Here is a 15,300-nt window from a genome sequence, read left to right as displayed (position 1 = left end):
CATTTTTCTTTTATATACGTCTATTTCAGTCCCTTTCTTATCATAAAGTGCTAAGTGCGGCTTCTGCAGCTTTTCAGTCATCAGCATTCCAGTGTTTTTCTAGACATTTGTTGTTTCAAGCAGGTTGGCCACTGTTGTTGATAGAATTCTAACTGCCCGGAAGAATCTTGGTTTCAGGAAGCAGATCCCCAGTGATCTGTAGGGAAAATCCCAGTAGTTTGGGGAAATCCTTCCTTCCTTTCCATATTTTATAGGTCAGGCCTAAGGAAAAAGGCTGGGGCCTGCAAAGGCCTGCCTTCTTCATAAGGGAAATGGCCTCTCTCCATGTCATTACTTCCCTGCAGGATTTCAACGACGAGTTCTTAGATCTGGATGGAGTGGTTCAACAAAGGAGGCAAGAACTGGGAGGCTACAGCAGCTCCGGCTCGCAGACACCCGAGTCCGAGAACTCCAGAGGTCTGGAAAGTTCTGTATCTTGACTAACTTTTCATTCTCCACGAAACATCTTCATCCCACCCCTTAAAAACACAAAACAAAACCAACAACAAAACACCCGTTGTCTTCCCAGTTAACAACTGGAAAGGGAATCTGGGGAAAGTTCCAGCACACGGATGTGCCTATGTGGTAAAATTCCATTTCCATTTATGCATATTTAATAAATGTCTCATAAATCGACATAATACTAGGTTGATTGAAAGAGAGAAACATACTGTTTCCTTCCCTCTTTTAAGAATATTATGAATTGTTACAGCTGAATCATCTCCATGAGTCCGTGGGGTAAAGACAGACCGTCCTTATATTATTTTATTACTTAATTGCTCCATCATTGGATTGCAATCCCCAGCCATTCAACCAGCTTAGGAGAAGATCCATTTATGTACTTGGTCATTGTGCATGTTGAGAGCTTGGTTTGCTTTTGTGGTTGATACTATGTTTTCAATGTTTTGAGGAGAGTACTTACCCAGCCCTGTTTGGCCTGACAGATTTCCATGTGACAGAATCCCAGACAGTCCTCAGTGTCTCCAAAGGAGAAGCAAAGCCAACGAGGGCAGATGTCCAGGTGAACAGAGCACCTGAAGGCAAAGCCAAGAGTCTCCCTGCACACGGTGAGGAGCAGATTGGGGGCAGGGGCAGGGGCAGGGGATGGAAGATCTGCTTGTAACTTTTAAAGGGCCCTCACATTTCACTTCGTGGCTGCCTTTCATATCCCATCCCCTCCTTTCCTGTTGTAGGTCTTTGCATATTAATTTACTTATTCATTCAACTAACATTGCTCAGTCCTCTGCTTTACTGTGGGGGATATAAAGGTGAACAGCCTTCATGGAGACCCCTCTGTTACTCAGAATACTTTGAGATTGTGATTCAAAAAAATGCTGTTAAAACTCAAATTAATGAATTATTTCTTATGTACTAATCTAATCTAATAAAAGAGAAACATGCAAATTGACCATACCTCTGCTACACCCACAAGCCACGCCCACAAGCCAATCAGGAGCAAATATGCAAATTAACCCAACTAAGATGGTGGCAGCCACGGAGCTGGAGCGAGCAGGAGGCTTGGGTTGCCCCCAGCAATGGAGGAAGCCAAGCTTCCCGCCTGCCCTTCCGGCCCTGAGCTCTGCTCAAGGCTACAAAGTTTCAATTATAGAAGATAAATCCTAGATACCTTGCTTCCAGCCCACAGCTGTGGCCAGCCTGAAAACGGCCCTCAGCCCCTCACCCAGGCTGGCCAGGCACCCCAGTGGGGACTCCAACCCTGAAGGGGCTGTGGCCAGCCTGAAAACAGCCCTCAGCCCCTCACCCAGGCTGGCCAGGCACCCCAGCAGGACCCCGACCCTGATCCAGGACACCCTTCAGGGCAAACCAGCTGGCCCCCACCCATGCACCAGGCCTCTATCCTATATAATAAAAGGGTGATATGCAAATTGACCCTAACAGCACAACAACTGGGAATGACTGGTCACTATGACACACACTGACCACCAGGGGGCAGACGCTCAATGCAGGAGCTGCCCCCTGGTGGTCAGTGCACTCCCACAGGGGGAGCTCTGCTCAGCCACAAGCAAGGCTGACGGTTGCCAGCACAGCGGTGCTAGGAGCCTCTCTTGCCTCCTCAGCAGCACTAAGGATGTCTAACTGCAGCTTAGGCCTGCTCCCCGCTGGCAAGTGGACATCCCCCAAAGGCTCCCAGGCTTCCAGAGGGATGTCTGACTGGCAGCTTAGGCCCGATCCCCCAGGGGAGCGGGCCTAAGCCAGCAGGTGGACATCCTCCGAGGGGTCCCAGACTGCGAGAGGGCACAGGCCAGGCTGAGGGACCCCTCCGAGTGCGCAAAATTGTGTGCACTGGGCCTCTAGTCTATATATATAAAAGGCTAAGTGACCGGCCTTTACGGCTGTCCAACCGACCAAACGACCGGTACATATGACACACACTGGCAATTTAAAAATAAACATCGACTCACACATGTGCGATACATATAAAGCTCTCACTGGCACCAATCGCACATGTGTGTTTTGATCTGTCATTGTTGATCGTGAATTTGGTTGTTTTTTAACACAGTTGTGGTAGAATAACTGTTACATGTCAGATTCTTTGTCCTCAAAATGAGCACGTTCATAAATTAAATGAAGAAATTTTGGATGTACTCAATGGAGATTTTCACACATATTTGAGTGATGATTCCATCAATTCAACAGATGATGCCAAAAAGAAAATTTTCTCATCGAATTTCTTACTAGTATTACTCCTTTGGGAATGCCGTGTCATAAATTAAAATTGAAAGTAGTTTCAATCATCATGCTACTGAGAAATCTTAATAGTAAATGGGGTCTTTGTAATGGTTTATCAAAAGATTGCGACCTAACATAATCGAAGCTGAAGTATTGACTGGATCTGCAAGTTAAGGAGAGGGAGGGTTGTTCTGATTCCAAGAACTGATTTGTACCCATCTGACACTGGCCTCCCATTTAAATTAATTTGAAGACAGTTTCCCATGATGCCAGCATTTGCGATAACTATTAATAAATCACAAGGACAAACTCTAGACAGAGTAGGAATATTCCTACCTAAACCTGTTTGCACATGGTCAGTTATATGTTGCTTTCTCTCAAGTTTGAAGAGCATGTGACGTTAAAGTTAAAGTTCTAAATACTTCATCACAAGGGAAATTAGTCAAGCACTCTGAAAGTGTTTTCACTCTTAATGTGGTGTACAGGGAGATATTAGAATAAGTTTAATCAATTTATCAGTTGTTTTTATCAATGTTTTTATATCTCGTTTTTGTTGTTTTTATATGTTTTTGTTTTCATATCATGTCTTTGTTGTTGTTATATCATGTTGTTATTGTTTATTTATTAATCAATTTATATATTATTTTCATAAACATTTTACTAATATTCTTTCATCTCTGACACTTCTATTATAGAGAAAGGGAGAATAGCAATATTAAAATATTTCTTCTAATTAATTTCCTTTCAATGTGCACGAATCGGTGCACTGGGCCACAAGTTATTCTAATAACCAGTTACCAGTTGTACTGGTATGAGGACAAGGATGGTATCTAGATGATTCACCATTCCCACCAACAATGCTTAACGCAGAGGAGGCCCTCAGTAAATATGGACTGAAGGGAACGTTTGGAAGGAATTGTAGCTGCTGGTTAAAATGACCCCGGGAAGCTTCTGTTAGTATTTGCCTTGACTTCTATACTTGGGAATAATTATCTGTTTCAAGTACCTCTTCCCCATAGCAATATTGCTGGAAGAAGGTGTTTTAAAACTGTCACTTTTTGTTTTCTACTCAACAGGTCAGTCAGAATCCATTGGAATCTTACACAAAGTGAAGTCTCAGAATCATCCGACTCTCCGCCATATTCTTATATTCTATGCAGTTGTGTAAGTAAATGAATTTACTAGAAGTGACTTCAGGAAATGATTCAGTTCTCGCCCGGATGGCATAGCTTAGTGGTTGAGCGTCGACCTGTGAACCAGAAGGTCAGGGTTTGATTCATGGTCAAGGCACCTGCCCAGGTTGTGGGCTCCATCCCCAGTGTGGGGCATGCAGGAGGCAGCTGATCAATGATTCTCTGTCATCATTGATGTTTCTATCTCTCTCTCCCTCTCCCTTCCTCTCTGAAATCAATAAAAATATATTTTTTTAAATGATTCAGTTCTGAAAGGAATCATCTTTTCATGTGGCCAAGAGCCACTGTAAATCTCAGTTGTGTCTAATGTGACCCAAATCTTTTCTTCCACGGTTTTTGTCTCCTATTGCAGCATTTTTTCCCCTTAAGCTCCGGTCACATTTTCATGTTCATCCCTTTCTCATTTAAAAAGTGAAAAGAGGGAGGAAGGAAAAGCAAACTGATTGTGCCAAATCCAGCGGAGGACTAAGGGTTGAGTGGATGCTATTGGCTGGGAAATTACAATGAAGCATCTTTGTCCTGATTGTTTATTTTCCATCCAACTCATGTTCTCTGGCTAGAGGCCAAAACAACTTGAAAATGTCATCCCCTTGATTGAAAACATAGGCATTGACTTTTTAACTTCCCCCTCACTTCCAGTCTGTAATCAGTGGTTCTGAAAATAGCCGGACCCAGTTCTGGGCTCTTCCTCACACCAAGGAGGACAGGCCCAGTTTGGTTTCCAGATAAAGCAGGGAATCTGTGAGTCACCAGAGAACAAGACTGGGCACTCAGGCTGGGCCGGGGAAGGAGTGAGGGAGGCAGCGCCAGGGGAAGGGGGAGCCTCGGGGGTGGCCCGGGAAAGCCTATTAGAATCTCTTGTAAATTCAGGAACTTGGGCTAAAGAATTTTAAATCCCTTGCTAGCTCTAAAGTTTTGTGACAAGCATCTACCTTTGAAAAAAGATCTTTTTTAAAATCTCTTTGGCCAAGTTGTTTTAGAAAATACTTTGCCTCAAAGAATGTACAGTTGGCTCTGAGTTACTGTTTTATTTTGTTTTGTCTTGTTAATCCTCACCTGAAATATTTTTCCCATTGATTTCTAGAGGAAGAGAAGGAGAGTGGAAGGAAAGAAGGGAGGGAGGGAGGGAGGGAAAAACATTCATGTTAAGAGAGAGATATCGATTGGTTGCCTCCCGAATGATCGGGATCAAACCTGCAACCCAGGTATGTGCCCTCGACAGGGAATCAAACCCAAGACCCTTGTGTGTGTAGGCCGACGATCTGACCACTTAGCCACACCGACCAGGGCTGTCTCTGAGTTTATTATTTTGTGAACATCAGGGCCTGGCCGTTGACCACTGAGATTTCTCGTTTTCCTTTCCAGTGTCTGTGCACTAATCCTCTCGACCTTCTACATGCGATACAGAATTAACACCCTGGAGGAGCAGCTGGGGTCACTGACCTCCATTATGGACACCCATCACGCTGAGTAAGACATGTCCCTACTGCGCTAGCATCTGCTTGCTATTCAGATTAGTAGGATGTTTGACCTGAGTTTAGCAACCTTCTTAGCAAATATTAATTAAGCATACATTTTGTATGAGATATTTTAAGTGTATACATGGGGAATACAGAGGTGGGAAGGTCCCAGAAATGAATGACCTGACTGTGCATGTTCTTGAGTTGCTATAGTGTTGCCAGTGATGAGGCAAGAAACAAGCCTAATTGTACATTATCTTGTTCTTTTATCCTGAGACTCAGTTGTGACCTTGGCCCATTTATTAAAGCATGAAAGTTTAGCTGAAAGGGCAGGGAGTCAAGACATTCATAGGAGAGAAGCAGTTCAAGTAACTCAGCACATCTGATCACCGATAACGCTGTATTGGCCCATTTATTTACAAAACTCTTCCTCACTATAAAGATCCACGTGACTAGTAATTGCTTGATGGTGCCTGTGAAATTTTTCCATCACAGTCATTTTACATGCCTGACCTAATTAAACCTATTCAGACAGAGAGCCCTTTCCTTTAAACCCATTCCCATGAGGATTTTGACGTACTGCCTAAAAAGTAAAATAAAGTGTTATTCCACATTAGGAAACATACGTTTAGCAAATGTTCTAAAAGTAGGGATATTCCTCTACACAGAGTCCACACCATGTGCTGTTGACTCTATTAGAATGGATATACACATGCGCAAACACAATTTTCTCTCACTGTACCTTATTACTGCTATTCCCCTTTTACAGATGAGGTCACTGAGACCCAGAGAAATAATTAGCTTCATGTCTTACAGTTTGAAATAGAATCAGGATTCAAATGCAGCCTGTATGACTACAAAGACCATACACTGCCAGTCAACCAGTGGCTACATCTACAACTGAGAAGAGCAACAGTTCTTGCAAATTGATGCTGTAGTGGGGATAGAGAGGTTACTGGAAGCTAATAAAAAGGGTTTAAGAAACCACGGGCTTGAGCATAATTGTCTGGTTTTTGTTTGGAAGCCGAGGCACATTGCAGCCACTTAAACAAAAATAGCTTCAGAGATTTCCAGCTGAGCTGTTAAGAATTAGTCCCCAAACATCCAGTCCGGAGTAGATTACTGCAGGGCCTTTCTGATGTGAACAAGTTAAATGCTCACTCTCTTCTGCTATAACCTGGTTTTCTGTTCATGTACATGTCAGAGGTGCTTCTTCCACTTCCGTCTTGGCCGCTCCGGCCCGCGGTAATGTTTCTCTCTGTCCTCGCAGACAGGCAGCGCCGTCCAGCCTGGGGTCGCAGGTGCAGTTGAACGCAGAGGCCCTCTGCCGGGAGCTCACCGTGAACATCATGAAACTAGAAAAGGTGATTTCTTTCCCGTGCTGGGGCAGCCGTGGCGGGGCCTGCCGCTTGCCATAGATCAGTGGTTACACATTAAAACCCTGCTGGTGTGTGCAGCAAGCAGCCTACATGGCCAAACCCAGCCCGGGGAATCCATGGTAATGTGAAAGACCATTTTTTATTTCCACCAAGAAATAGGTTCCAATCTCTCATTTTCCTTGTTGGTCTGTCTCCTGGCTTTCCTCCTTGGTTAGAAATAGTTCTCTGTGCCACAGAGCCCAGGGGCAGGTGATCTCTGACACAGGGCTGGGGGAGGGACCCATCAGGGAGTGTCCCAACCGAGAGCGCAGCCCCACCTCCACCCAGGCCCACGGTGGCCACACAAATTATTGCATTCATTCCCTGTCGTAACCCTGAGAGATGGATGACGCTGTTCCTATGTGACCGAGAAGAATCCAAGTTCCTATTAACTTGCGCAAGGAGACAAGGCTAGGAAGTCGGCAGACCTGGAATCGGAAGGTCTGTGTGACCTCAGAGTTGTGCTTGGAAGCCCCCTGCTCTCCTGCCCCTCAGAATCCAGCCTTAGTCCTCGCTGATAGCCCACTGATGTGCCTGTACCACTAAAGGTACCTTCCTCTAGGGCAGCTGTGGGGCAGGGCTGTCCTCATGCCTGTGGTATTCTTAGAACTCAGGAGGAGAGCGAACAGGAGAAAAAGCCAGGCATGCCAGAAATATCCTAGTTAAGCCTGCTTAACATTTCTTATCCTGTCAACGTGTTTGTCCCTTCCCCCCTAAAAATTTGTTTTCACCCTAACCCTTAAGGAAAGGGTTCGAGGAGTTAAGTGTTCAGTTCAAACCCACAAATGTCCAATAGCTTCCCACAATAGTGCAGTTACACTTACTTGAAGAGAAACATGAACTGCAAATGAGTCAAACTGTTTGTTTTGCTTTACCAAATGTTATCTAACATTGAACCACTGAAGTATGGAGAGCAAAGGTGTTCCCAATCTCCTGTCCTTAAACCAGGGCGTGCCAGATCCTTCCTATCACTTCATTGTATCTCCGGGCTGACTTGAAACCTTTTTCTCTTTTAAATCGAAATCAACCTAGAGAAGGTGTGGGGTAGCAGGCAGAATTATTTTCCTTTCTAGAATGGTAGTTGTTGAGACTTGAGATAATTTTTAGTTTTCTTTGTAATGAAATGTTTACCAGTGTTTGGGCTTCTATGCTGACCAAATGAGTGGGCTGGTTTTGATTTTCTATCTTGCTCCCTCTGGCATATGCCGGAATTCTTTGGACCAGAAGCACACAGAATCCTGCCGCCTTCGCCTGTGTTTCTTCCCATTCTCCTGCCGGCCTGGCTGGGACACCACATTCTATAAAGAGTCAGAAAAACAGGAGCTCAGACAGAGCCCCGCCACTCAGCTACGAGGCCACGCTAGGTTCCTGGAGAAACCTTTGTCCTGAAGCAGAAACCGACAAAAGTGGGTTTAGAGTCAAACGCATATGTTGATGTTCTAAAAAGCTATAAAGTGCACACATGACTCTAAGGAATGGAAGCAGAAGTTACGAGGCCACACCCATGTTCCTTGGGGTCGGTCTGCCCCCCAGCCAGAGGCAGTCGGGCGATGGTGCAGCACAGCCTGCTGGTGAAACCGCAGACAGCCGTGTGCGGCGGGAACCGGAGCCCCGTCTCAGCTCCTTCACTCAGGACCGGCAATTCCCTTCTACCCTACGTCAGGGACTGTTCTTGTCTAAGCCTCCTGATCTGCTCTGCTTGTAACTTCCCGATTTCTATTCATGGCCTCAAGGCCCTTCCATCATCCTTGTTGGAAATCTAAGGATAATTTTTAACCCCCTCCTCTTTTCCACTTGCCTAATGAGTGGAGAAATCCTCTGCCGTCTGTCTTCAGATGCTTCCCAGGGGCAGCATCTCTGCCCATTCTGGCCCCTTACACCCAGCCCAACAGCGGGCACTCCGATCTCATCATGGTTTTTATTTGCATTTTCCTGATTACCACCACAGGTGAACATCTTTTTATATATTTATTGGCCCTTTGGATTTTGTTCTGTAAATTATCCCCTTTGTTTTACTTTGGGGTTTTTTTGTCTTTGTAGGAATGTTCTATATATTTTGGACATCAGTTCTTGGTTTCATTTCTTTTCTTTTTTTAATCTTTATTTTTGAATATATTACAGAGGTCCCCCTTTTTTCCCCACTCCCACCCCCTCCCTGTGTTTGTCCATGGGCTCTGCTCATATGCATATACATTCACTGGTTAATCTCTTCCTCCCCTCCCCCCACCTCCCCTCTGAAACATGGCAGTCTCTTGCTTGTTTTGGTGTCTCTGGGTCTGTTTTGTTCATCAGTTTATTTTGTTCTTAGGATTCCAGAGTATTATGCTAATTGAAATAAGCCAGTCAGAGAAAGACAAGTATCACATGATCGCACTCATATGTGGAATCTAATCATTTCTTTTTCTGTCTTCCCACTCCTGCTTTTATCTTTGGTCCTGTGGGATAGGTAGGGAAGACACGAAGTAGGAAGGTGGAGGACGAAGGCAATGCCTTTTGTGGGTAAAAAAGGAAATACTTATTTTCTTAGTATTGGAAATGGCATTCATGGTGGAACAGTACAGAAGGAAGAGCATATATCGTGGAATCAAACCTCTGTTCTTATCCCTACTCTTCCCTTTACTGTCTGTGCAACTGGTCTTTTTCCAGAGCCTCTGGTCCTCGGTTTCCTGTGTAAACCTGCCTGTGTGGTGGTGGTGTGTGGTGAAGGGGAGCATGCGTGGAGTTCCTGGCACAGATGTGTTAAACCCCTCCCTCTTCACATAGCCTGCGTGTGCCTGTAGGACATCACAGACTCTTTTTCCAAAGAATACATTCTCTTCTGTTTCTCAGTGTTCCTTACTACCATTCTCTGGTGAGAATGTCTTGCTCTGAATTATTTTAAGAAAATGTTTACTCAACAAACATTTTCTAAGGACATTTTTAATGCCCAACCCTGTACTACTGTAGTCTTGAGACCCAATGATATGGCATGGTCCCTGTCCCTGTGAAATTCACAATCTTCTGGGAAATGTTGTATGATATCTAATAAGAAAGTTAAATGTTATTGTTTTAATACATTTTTTTATATCAGAGAGGAAGGGAGAGAGAGATAGAAATATCAACGATGAGAGAAAATCATTGATCGGCTGCCTCCTGCACGCCCCACACCGGGGATCGAGCCCACAACCCAGGCATATGCTCTGACTGGGAATCAAACCCTGACCTTCTGGTTCATAGGTTGACGCTCAACCACTGAGCCACGCTGCTGGGTGGAACTTTAAACATTATTATGTGGTGTTTGTCTCAGACTATCCAATGGGCTCTGTAAGGACCAGCTCCCTGCTGTGTCCGAATGCTTTGGGTCACACCTGGTATCTCCAGTGCTGTGTAGTTCTTCCTCCTGTTTTCTCTTGGTCTCTTCCGACATTTTATCTTTGTGCCGCTTTCTTTCCCAGCCCTCTCTTTTTTCATTTTAAAGTGGATTGTCTAACAGTTCTATTCCTTTAGAAAGCATTTGTTTGGCTGATCCAAAGTTAGCCACTGGGTAGTTGTGTTGTTTTTTTTAATAATCTCAAGCACTACATAGGCCATAGCAAATATGCCCTTAATAGACCCCATTCTATTTAATAACAGGAGCTTCTCTGTTATTGTTTCAAGATACAGAACAACTTACAGAAATTGCTTGAGAATGGCGACTGACCGACCAGACTGCTTGGGCCAACGTGATACCTCGCGCTTCCCTTTGAAGAAGGTGCTCCCGGAGGCGCCCGGCGAGTGCTCCCTGCTGGCCGGAGGAGCGAGCGGAGAGGCACCCAGCCACATTCGCACTTGGAGGTCTCCAGCTCAGGAAAGGGGGGAGGGGAATGATTCTGGTTCCTGTGCAATAAAAGTTGACCTTGACTCTCTGAGGAAGTGTTCCGCGTCGCTGCCTGAAGGAACCAGCCCCATCTCGGGAGGACCTGGTGGACACTCGTGAACGACTGTGGTTCGGTGGCCATCGTGACTGTCAGCAAACACTCCACAACGTGCCTTGTCAGTCCCTCCCCCCTCCCCTACACCGCAGCCTTCAAGCTAAGGGATAGATCATGTGCCAACAGCCCCGAGCTGGCCCTCTGAAGATTTAGCCATAACTCTCCGGAAGGCAATAAGGAGCTCTAATGGACAGGCTTGCTTCAAAGAAATGACCCCAGCATTTTGTCTTTTTTTTTTTCCTTCTACTGTTATGTTCTGGTTTAAATCATCTGTGTATCCTAATTTCTCAATTGAATACTGGCAAAAATATTGGGCAAAGCAAATAAACCATCCATTTACATTTTGTTTTGTCCCTCTAACTAATACGTAATTGAACTGATTCTCACCCGCCCCAAGTCAAGAATCAGTGAGACCTGGGAAATACTAAATAAACTTACTCGAAACCAAAACTAATCTTTAAACCAAAAAGTATAATGTGATTTGATACACGATGAAAAACATGGAATTTTTAAGATTATAGGTGGACTATGTTACTTTTGAAAAAGGATGTCTGTATTGAATGTTGAAACCCATTTCAGCATAACGACAGGATGCTTTTGTGCTTTTGCTGACTAAAGAAATAACCGGTGGTTTGATAACTTCTATTTACCATAGGGTTGCCTGGTTTTTATTAATAATTATTTAGGTACTGTAAGATCTGTAATATGAAAGGTATTCCGTTTCTGTCTGCAATGCATTTTATAATCATTTCTATGAAATGTATTTTATTTAATCAGATAAGCTAATAAGTGAATTGGTTACATCATTTGTGTCTGTTAGCCTACTGGACAAGAATTGTGCCTGGTGCACCCTGGCTTTTAATAAATACTCATTGGTGAAAACACCTTGCTAGCACTGTTCTTTATCAATTTCTTACTTCTTTTAACAGACATATTTTTAACTGCTTCTTACTTCCTCCCTACTACTTCCAACTCACCCATACTTCTTTTCTCCTGAGTATTCATTTCAGAACTCAAAATTATTTAAATTTGGGCTGTAATAATATGAGGGAAAGAAAAAAACTCTGAAATCAGAAAACCAATGCTGGATCCCTGGGTCCACATTTTATGAGTTGTGTGACCTTAAGCAAGATATTTGGCCATTCCTCCCCCGCTCCCCCCCCCCCCGCTATTTTATTGAAAGGACCAACAAAAAGTCACTGTGAGGAGTAAATGTAATAATGTCTCTAAAGTATACTGCTGTGTCATGCAAGTAGTATAATCTCATAACAGGTTACCTTTCATGTCCAGCATTCCAGTTTTATAAAAGTTCTATGTCAATGCTTTTTTAATTTCTTTTATCCTCACCAGAGGATATTTTCCTATTGATTTTTTTTAGAGAGTGAAGGGGAGAGGGGAAGGGGAAAGAGAGAAACATCAATGTGAGAGAGAAACATTGATTAGCTGCCTCCTGCATACTCCCCACTGGGGATCAAGCCCGCAACCGGGCATGTGCCCTGACCAGGAATTGAATCATGATCTCTTGGTTCATAGGTCGATGCTCAACCACTGAGCCACGCTCTCCGGGAGGGAGTCGCTTTTTCTTGTTCTCCCCCCTCCCCCAACAATCATATAGTTGACTTTTCCAAAGAGAAAGAAAGCGCTTCATTTCTGGACTTAGTTTATGTACTTTTTTTTTTCCCCCTTTGGGTATGTTGCTGTTTGTTTTATTTTCTCTTTTATTGGATGTATTGGGGTGACATTGGTTAATGAAATTATATAGGTTTCAGGTAATACATTAATATAATACATCATCTGTATATTGCATTGTGTGCTTACTGCATGTTTTATTTTTTATAACTGGCTCCTAAGTCAAAATCTGGTGCAAGTGGCCCTGGCCAGATGGCTCGGTTGGTTGGAGCAGCATGCCATACACCAAAAGGTTGTAGGTTCCATTCCCAGTCAGGGCACATACCAAGGTTGTGGGTTTGATACCTGGTCAGGGCGTGAATGAGATACAACCAATGTTTCTCTCTCACATTGATGTCTCTCTCCTGCTATCTCTCTCTCTCTCTTTCTCTCCTTGCCCATTCCTCTCTCTCTAAAAGCAATAAAAACATATCCGTGGGTGAGGATTACAGTTAAAAAAAAAAATCTGGTGGAAGTGGATCTAAATGTGACACCCAGGTCATATGTCTACATATTAACTACAACAAGCATCTGGGATTTTCAGCCTCTACTACCTAGCTACCAAGGTAGAGAATCTTAGCATAGGAAGGGTTTTCAGATGCTGAGGAGCTAAAATAATAGCAAATGTCTACCATATACCTTGCCCCTTAAAGCTTGAATATTTATCCTTACAGAATCAGAAAAGAATAAGCCTTAAAAGAGATTATTGGTTGTAATGCTATTCCAATAAATTCTGACATTTTAATCTATGATTATATACTACTAGAGGCCCGGTGCACAAAAATTCATGCACTGGGTGGGGTGGGGGGGAGTCCCTCAGCTCGACCTGCGCCCTCTCACAGTCCAGGACCCCTCAGATGTCCATCTGTGGCTTAGGCCCACTCCCCGGGGGATTGGGCCTAAGCTGGCAGTCAGACATCCCTCTGGCAGCCCGGGAGCCCTCAGAGGATGTCCAACTGATGGCTTAGCTGCAGTCGGACATCCTTAGTGCTGCCAAGGAGGCAGGAGAGGTTCCCGCCACTGCCGCTGCATTCACAGCTGTAAGCCCAGCTTGTGGCTGAGCGGAGCTCCCCCTGTGGGAGCACACTGACCACCAGGGGGCAGCTCCTGCATTGAGTGTCTGCCCCCTGGTGGTCAGTGTGTGTCATAGCGACCAGTCGTTCCTGGTCGTTCTGCCATTGGGGTCAATTTGCATATTACCCTTTTATTATATAGGATTTTGGTGAATAGAAATTACCAGTCTTACATAAACAGGAAAAGCTATTATTGACATCTCAAGTTTTGTTACTATTTAAGATACCTTCCTACATACTCTACAACACTCCAAGGCGTTTCCCAGGTATGGATTTATGCAATTCTTTGAAACCATTCCAGACACATTTTTTTAAAGATGACTTTTCATTGTTGTCCACAACTTATTCTAATTCATAAATTCATGGACTCAAACCAAAAGATTTCCATCTTAAATATGAATTATCTCGTGCTGTTTTGATTTATGTTTCCTAATAGTGAAATTCAAGAGATGCTTTCCTTGTTCATCTGTTTATTTCTAGTGATCAAAAGGTCATGGGCACTAACATGTTACAGATAGCCCAGGTGACTTTGCTCTCAAGCATTTTTTAAAAAGTCAGAGTCCTACACATCAGTAAGAGTTATGCCATCATTCATAACCAGATCTGCTCACAAAGAAGCCCAGTAATATAATATTCTTTTCATGTGCTTCTTTTAAGCCTATCCCTGCTGCTAATATTACCAGTTCTTGACTAAAATAAAAAATTCAGATATTAAATGAAGTGTCTTTGATCACTGAATTTCCAGCACTTCTATGTTATTTCCAAATGTGAAGCCTTACCCAAAGCAATTTTTAGATTCAATGCAACCACAACCAAAATTCCAATGCCATTTTCCACAGAAACAGAACAAACAATCCTGAAATCTCAGTGGAAAGACAAAAGACCCCAAACACCCAAACAAAGCAATCTTGAGAAGGGACAAAGATGCAGGCACCATCTCTCTGATTTCAAACTATATTACAAAGCCATAGTAATCAAAACAGTATGGTACTGGCATAAGAACAAACACAGATCAATGGGAAGAGAGAGCCAAGAAATAAACTATTGTATACATGGTAAATTAATTTATGACAAAAGAGCCAAGCATATACAATGGAGAAAGGACGGTCTCTTCAATGAATGGTATTGGGAAAATGAACAGCCACATGCAAAAGAATGAAAGTGTACCACTACCTTATACTAAACACAAAAAAATCAACTCAAAAATAGATTAAAGACTTGCCCAGCCAGGGTAGCTCAGTGGTTGAGCGTCACCAGGGTAGCTCAGTGGTTGAGCGTCGACCCATGAACAAAGAGGTCATCGGTTCGATTCCCCATCAGGACACAGGCTGGATCCCCAGTAGGGGGCGTGCAGGAGGCAGCTGATAAATGATTCTCTCTCATTATTGATGTTTCTCTCTCTGAAACATAGGAGTGAGGGAGTCACACAGGGAAGCAGGCATCTGTCTGTCCTGCCAAAACTTTACCAATTTGGGGCATGTTAGCATGCCTCCTTCTGTCTCTGGAAAGCTACAATTATGCATTTCACAGTGTAGCTTGTTCTGTTTCTGATGGTCCCTAAGCTATATGTGCCTAAATAACTTCAGCCACATATTCATTCTTCCCTCCCCCTATGATAATGGGGTGACAGAATAGCAAATAATCACAGGACCCGAGAATCGAAGATGGCGGCATAGGTAAACACCGGAGTTTGCTGCCTCGAACAACCACTTCAAAAATACAACTAAAAGTCGGAGCGGACATCAACCAGAACCACGGGAAGGCTGGCTGAGGAGAGTCTCTTCAACTAGAAGCAAAAACAACAGCAT

At 43.8% G+C, this 15,300-nt stretch overlaps 1 protein-coding gene across 6 annotated transcripts in view; it reads left to right on the top strand.

Annotated features, from left to right (window-relative positions):
* Positions 1-11,643, top strand: part of GRAMD2B (GRAM domain containing 2B) — a 61,715-nt gene extending 50,072 nt beyond the window's left edge. The window contains exons 9-15 of one of the 6 annotated variants that reach the window (XM_023764627.1): positions 345-456; positions 984-1,106; positions 3,807-3,894; positions 5,289-5,393; positions 6,654-6,747; positions 8,637-8,749; positions 10,444-11,643. In XM_023764627.1, the coding sequence (XP_023620395.1) occupies positions 345-456; positions 984-1,106; positions 3,807-3,894; positions 5,289-5,393; positions 6,654-6,747; positions 8,637-8,749; positions 10,444-10,756 (948 nt within the window). In that variant the 3' untranslated portion in view covers positions 10,757-11,643. Of the gene's footprint in view, positions 1-344; positions 457-983; positions 1,107-3,806; positions 3,895-5,288; positions 5,394-6,653; positions 6,748-8,028; positions 8,598-8,636; positions 8,750-10,437 lie in introns of those variants that run through there. The other 5 variants (XM_023764582.1, XM_023764775.1, XM_006081082.3 and 2 more) reach the window with 5 other exon arrangements.
* The last annotated feature ends 3,657 nt before the right edge of the window (positions 11,644-15,300 follow it).

The sequence above is a fragment of the Myotis lucifugus genome, unplaced genomic scaffold (genome assembly GCF_000147115.1).
Source record: "Myotis lucifugus unplaced genomic scaffold, Myoluc2.0 scaffold_0, whole genome shotgun sequence".
Classification (NCBI taxonomy): Eukaryota; Metazoa; Chordata; class Mammalia; order Chiroptera; family Vespertilionidae; genus Myotis; species Myotis lucifugus.
This window is presented reverse-complemented; position numbering and strand designations above follow the sequence as displayed.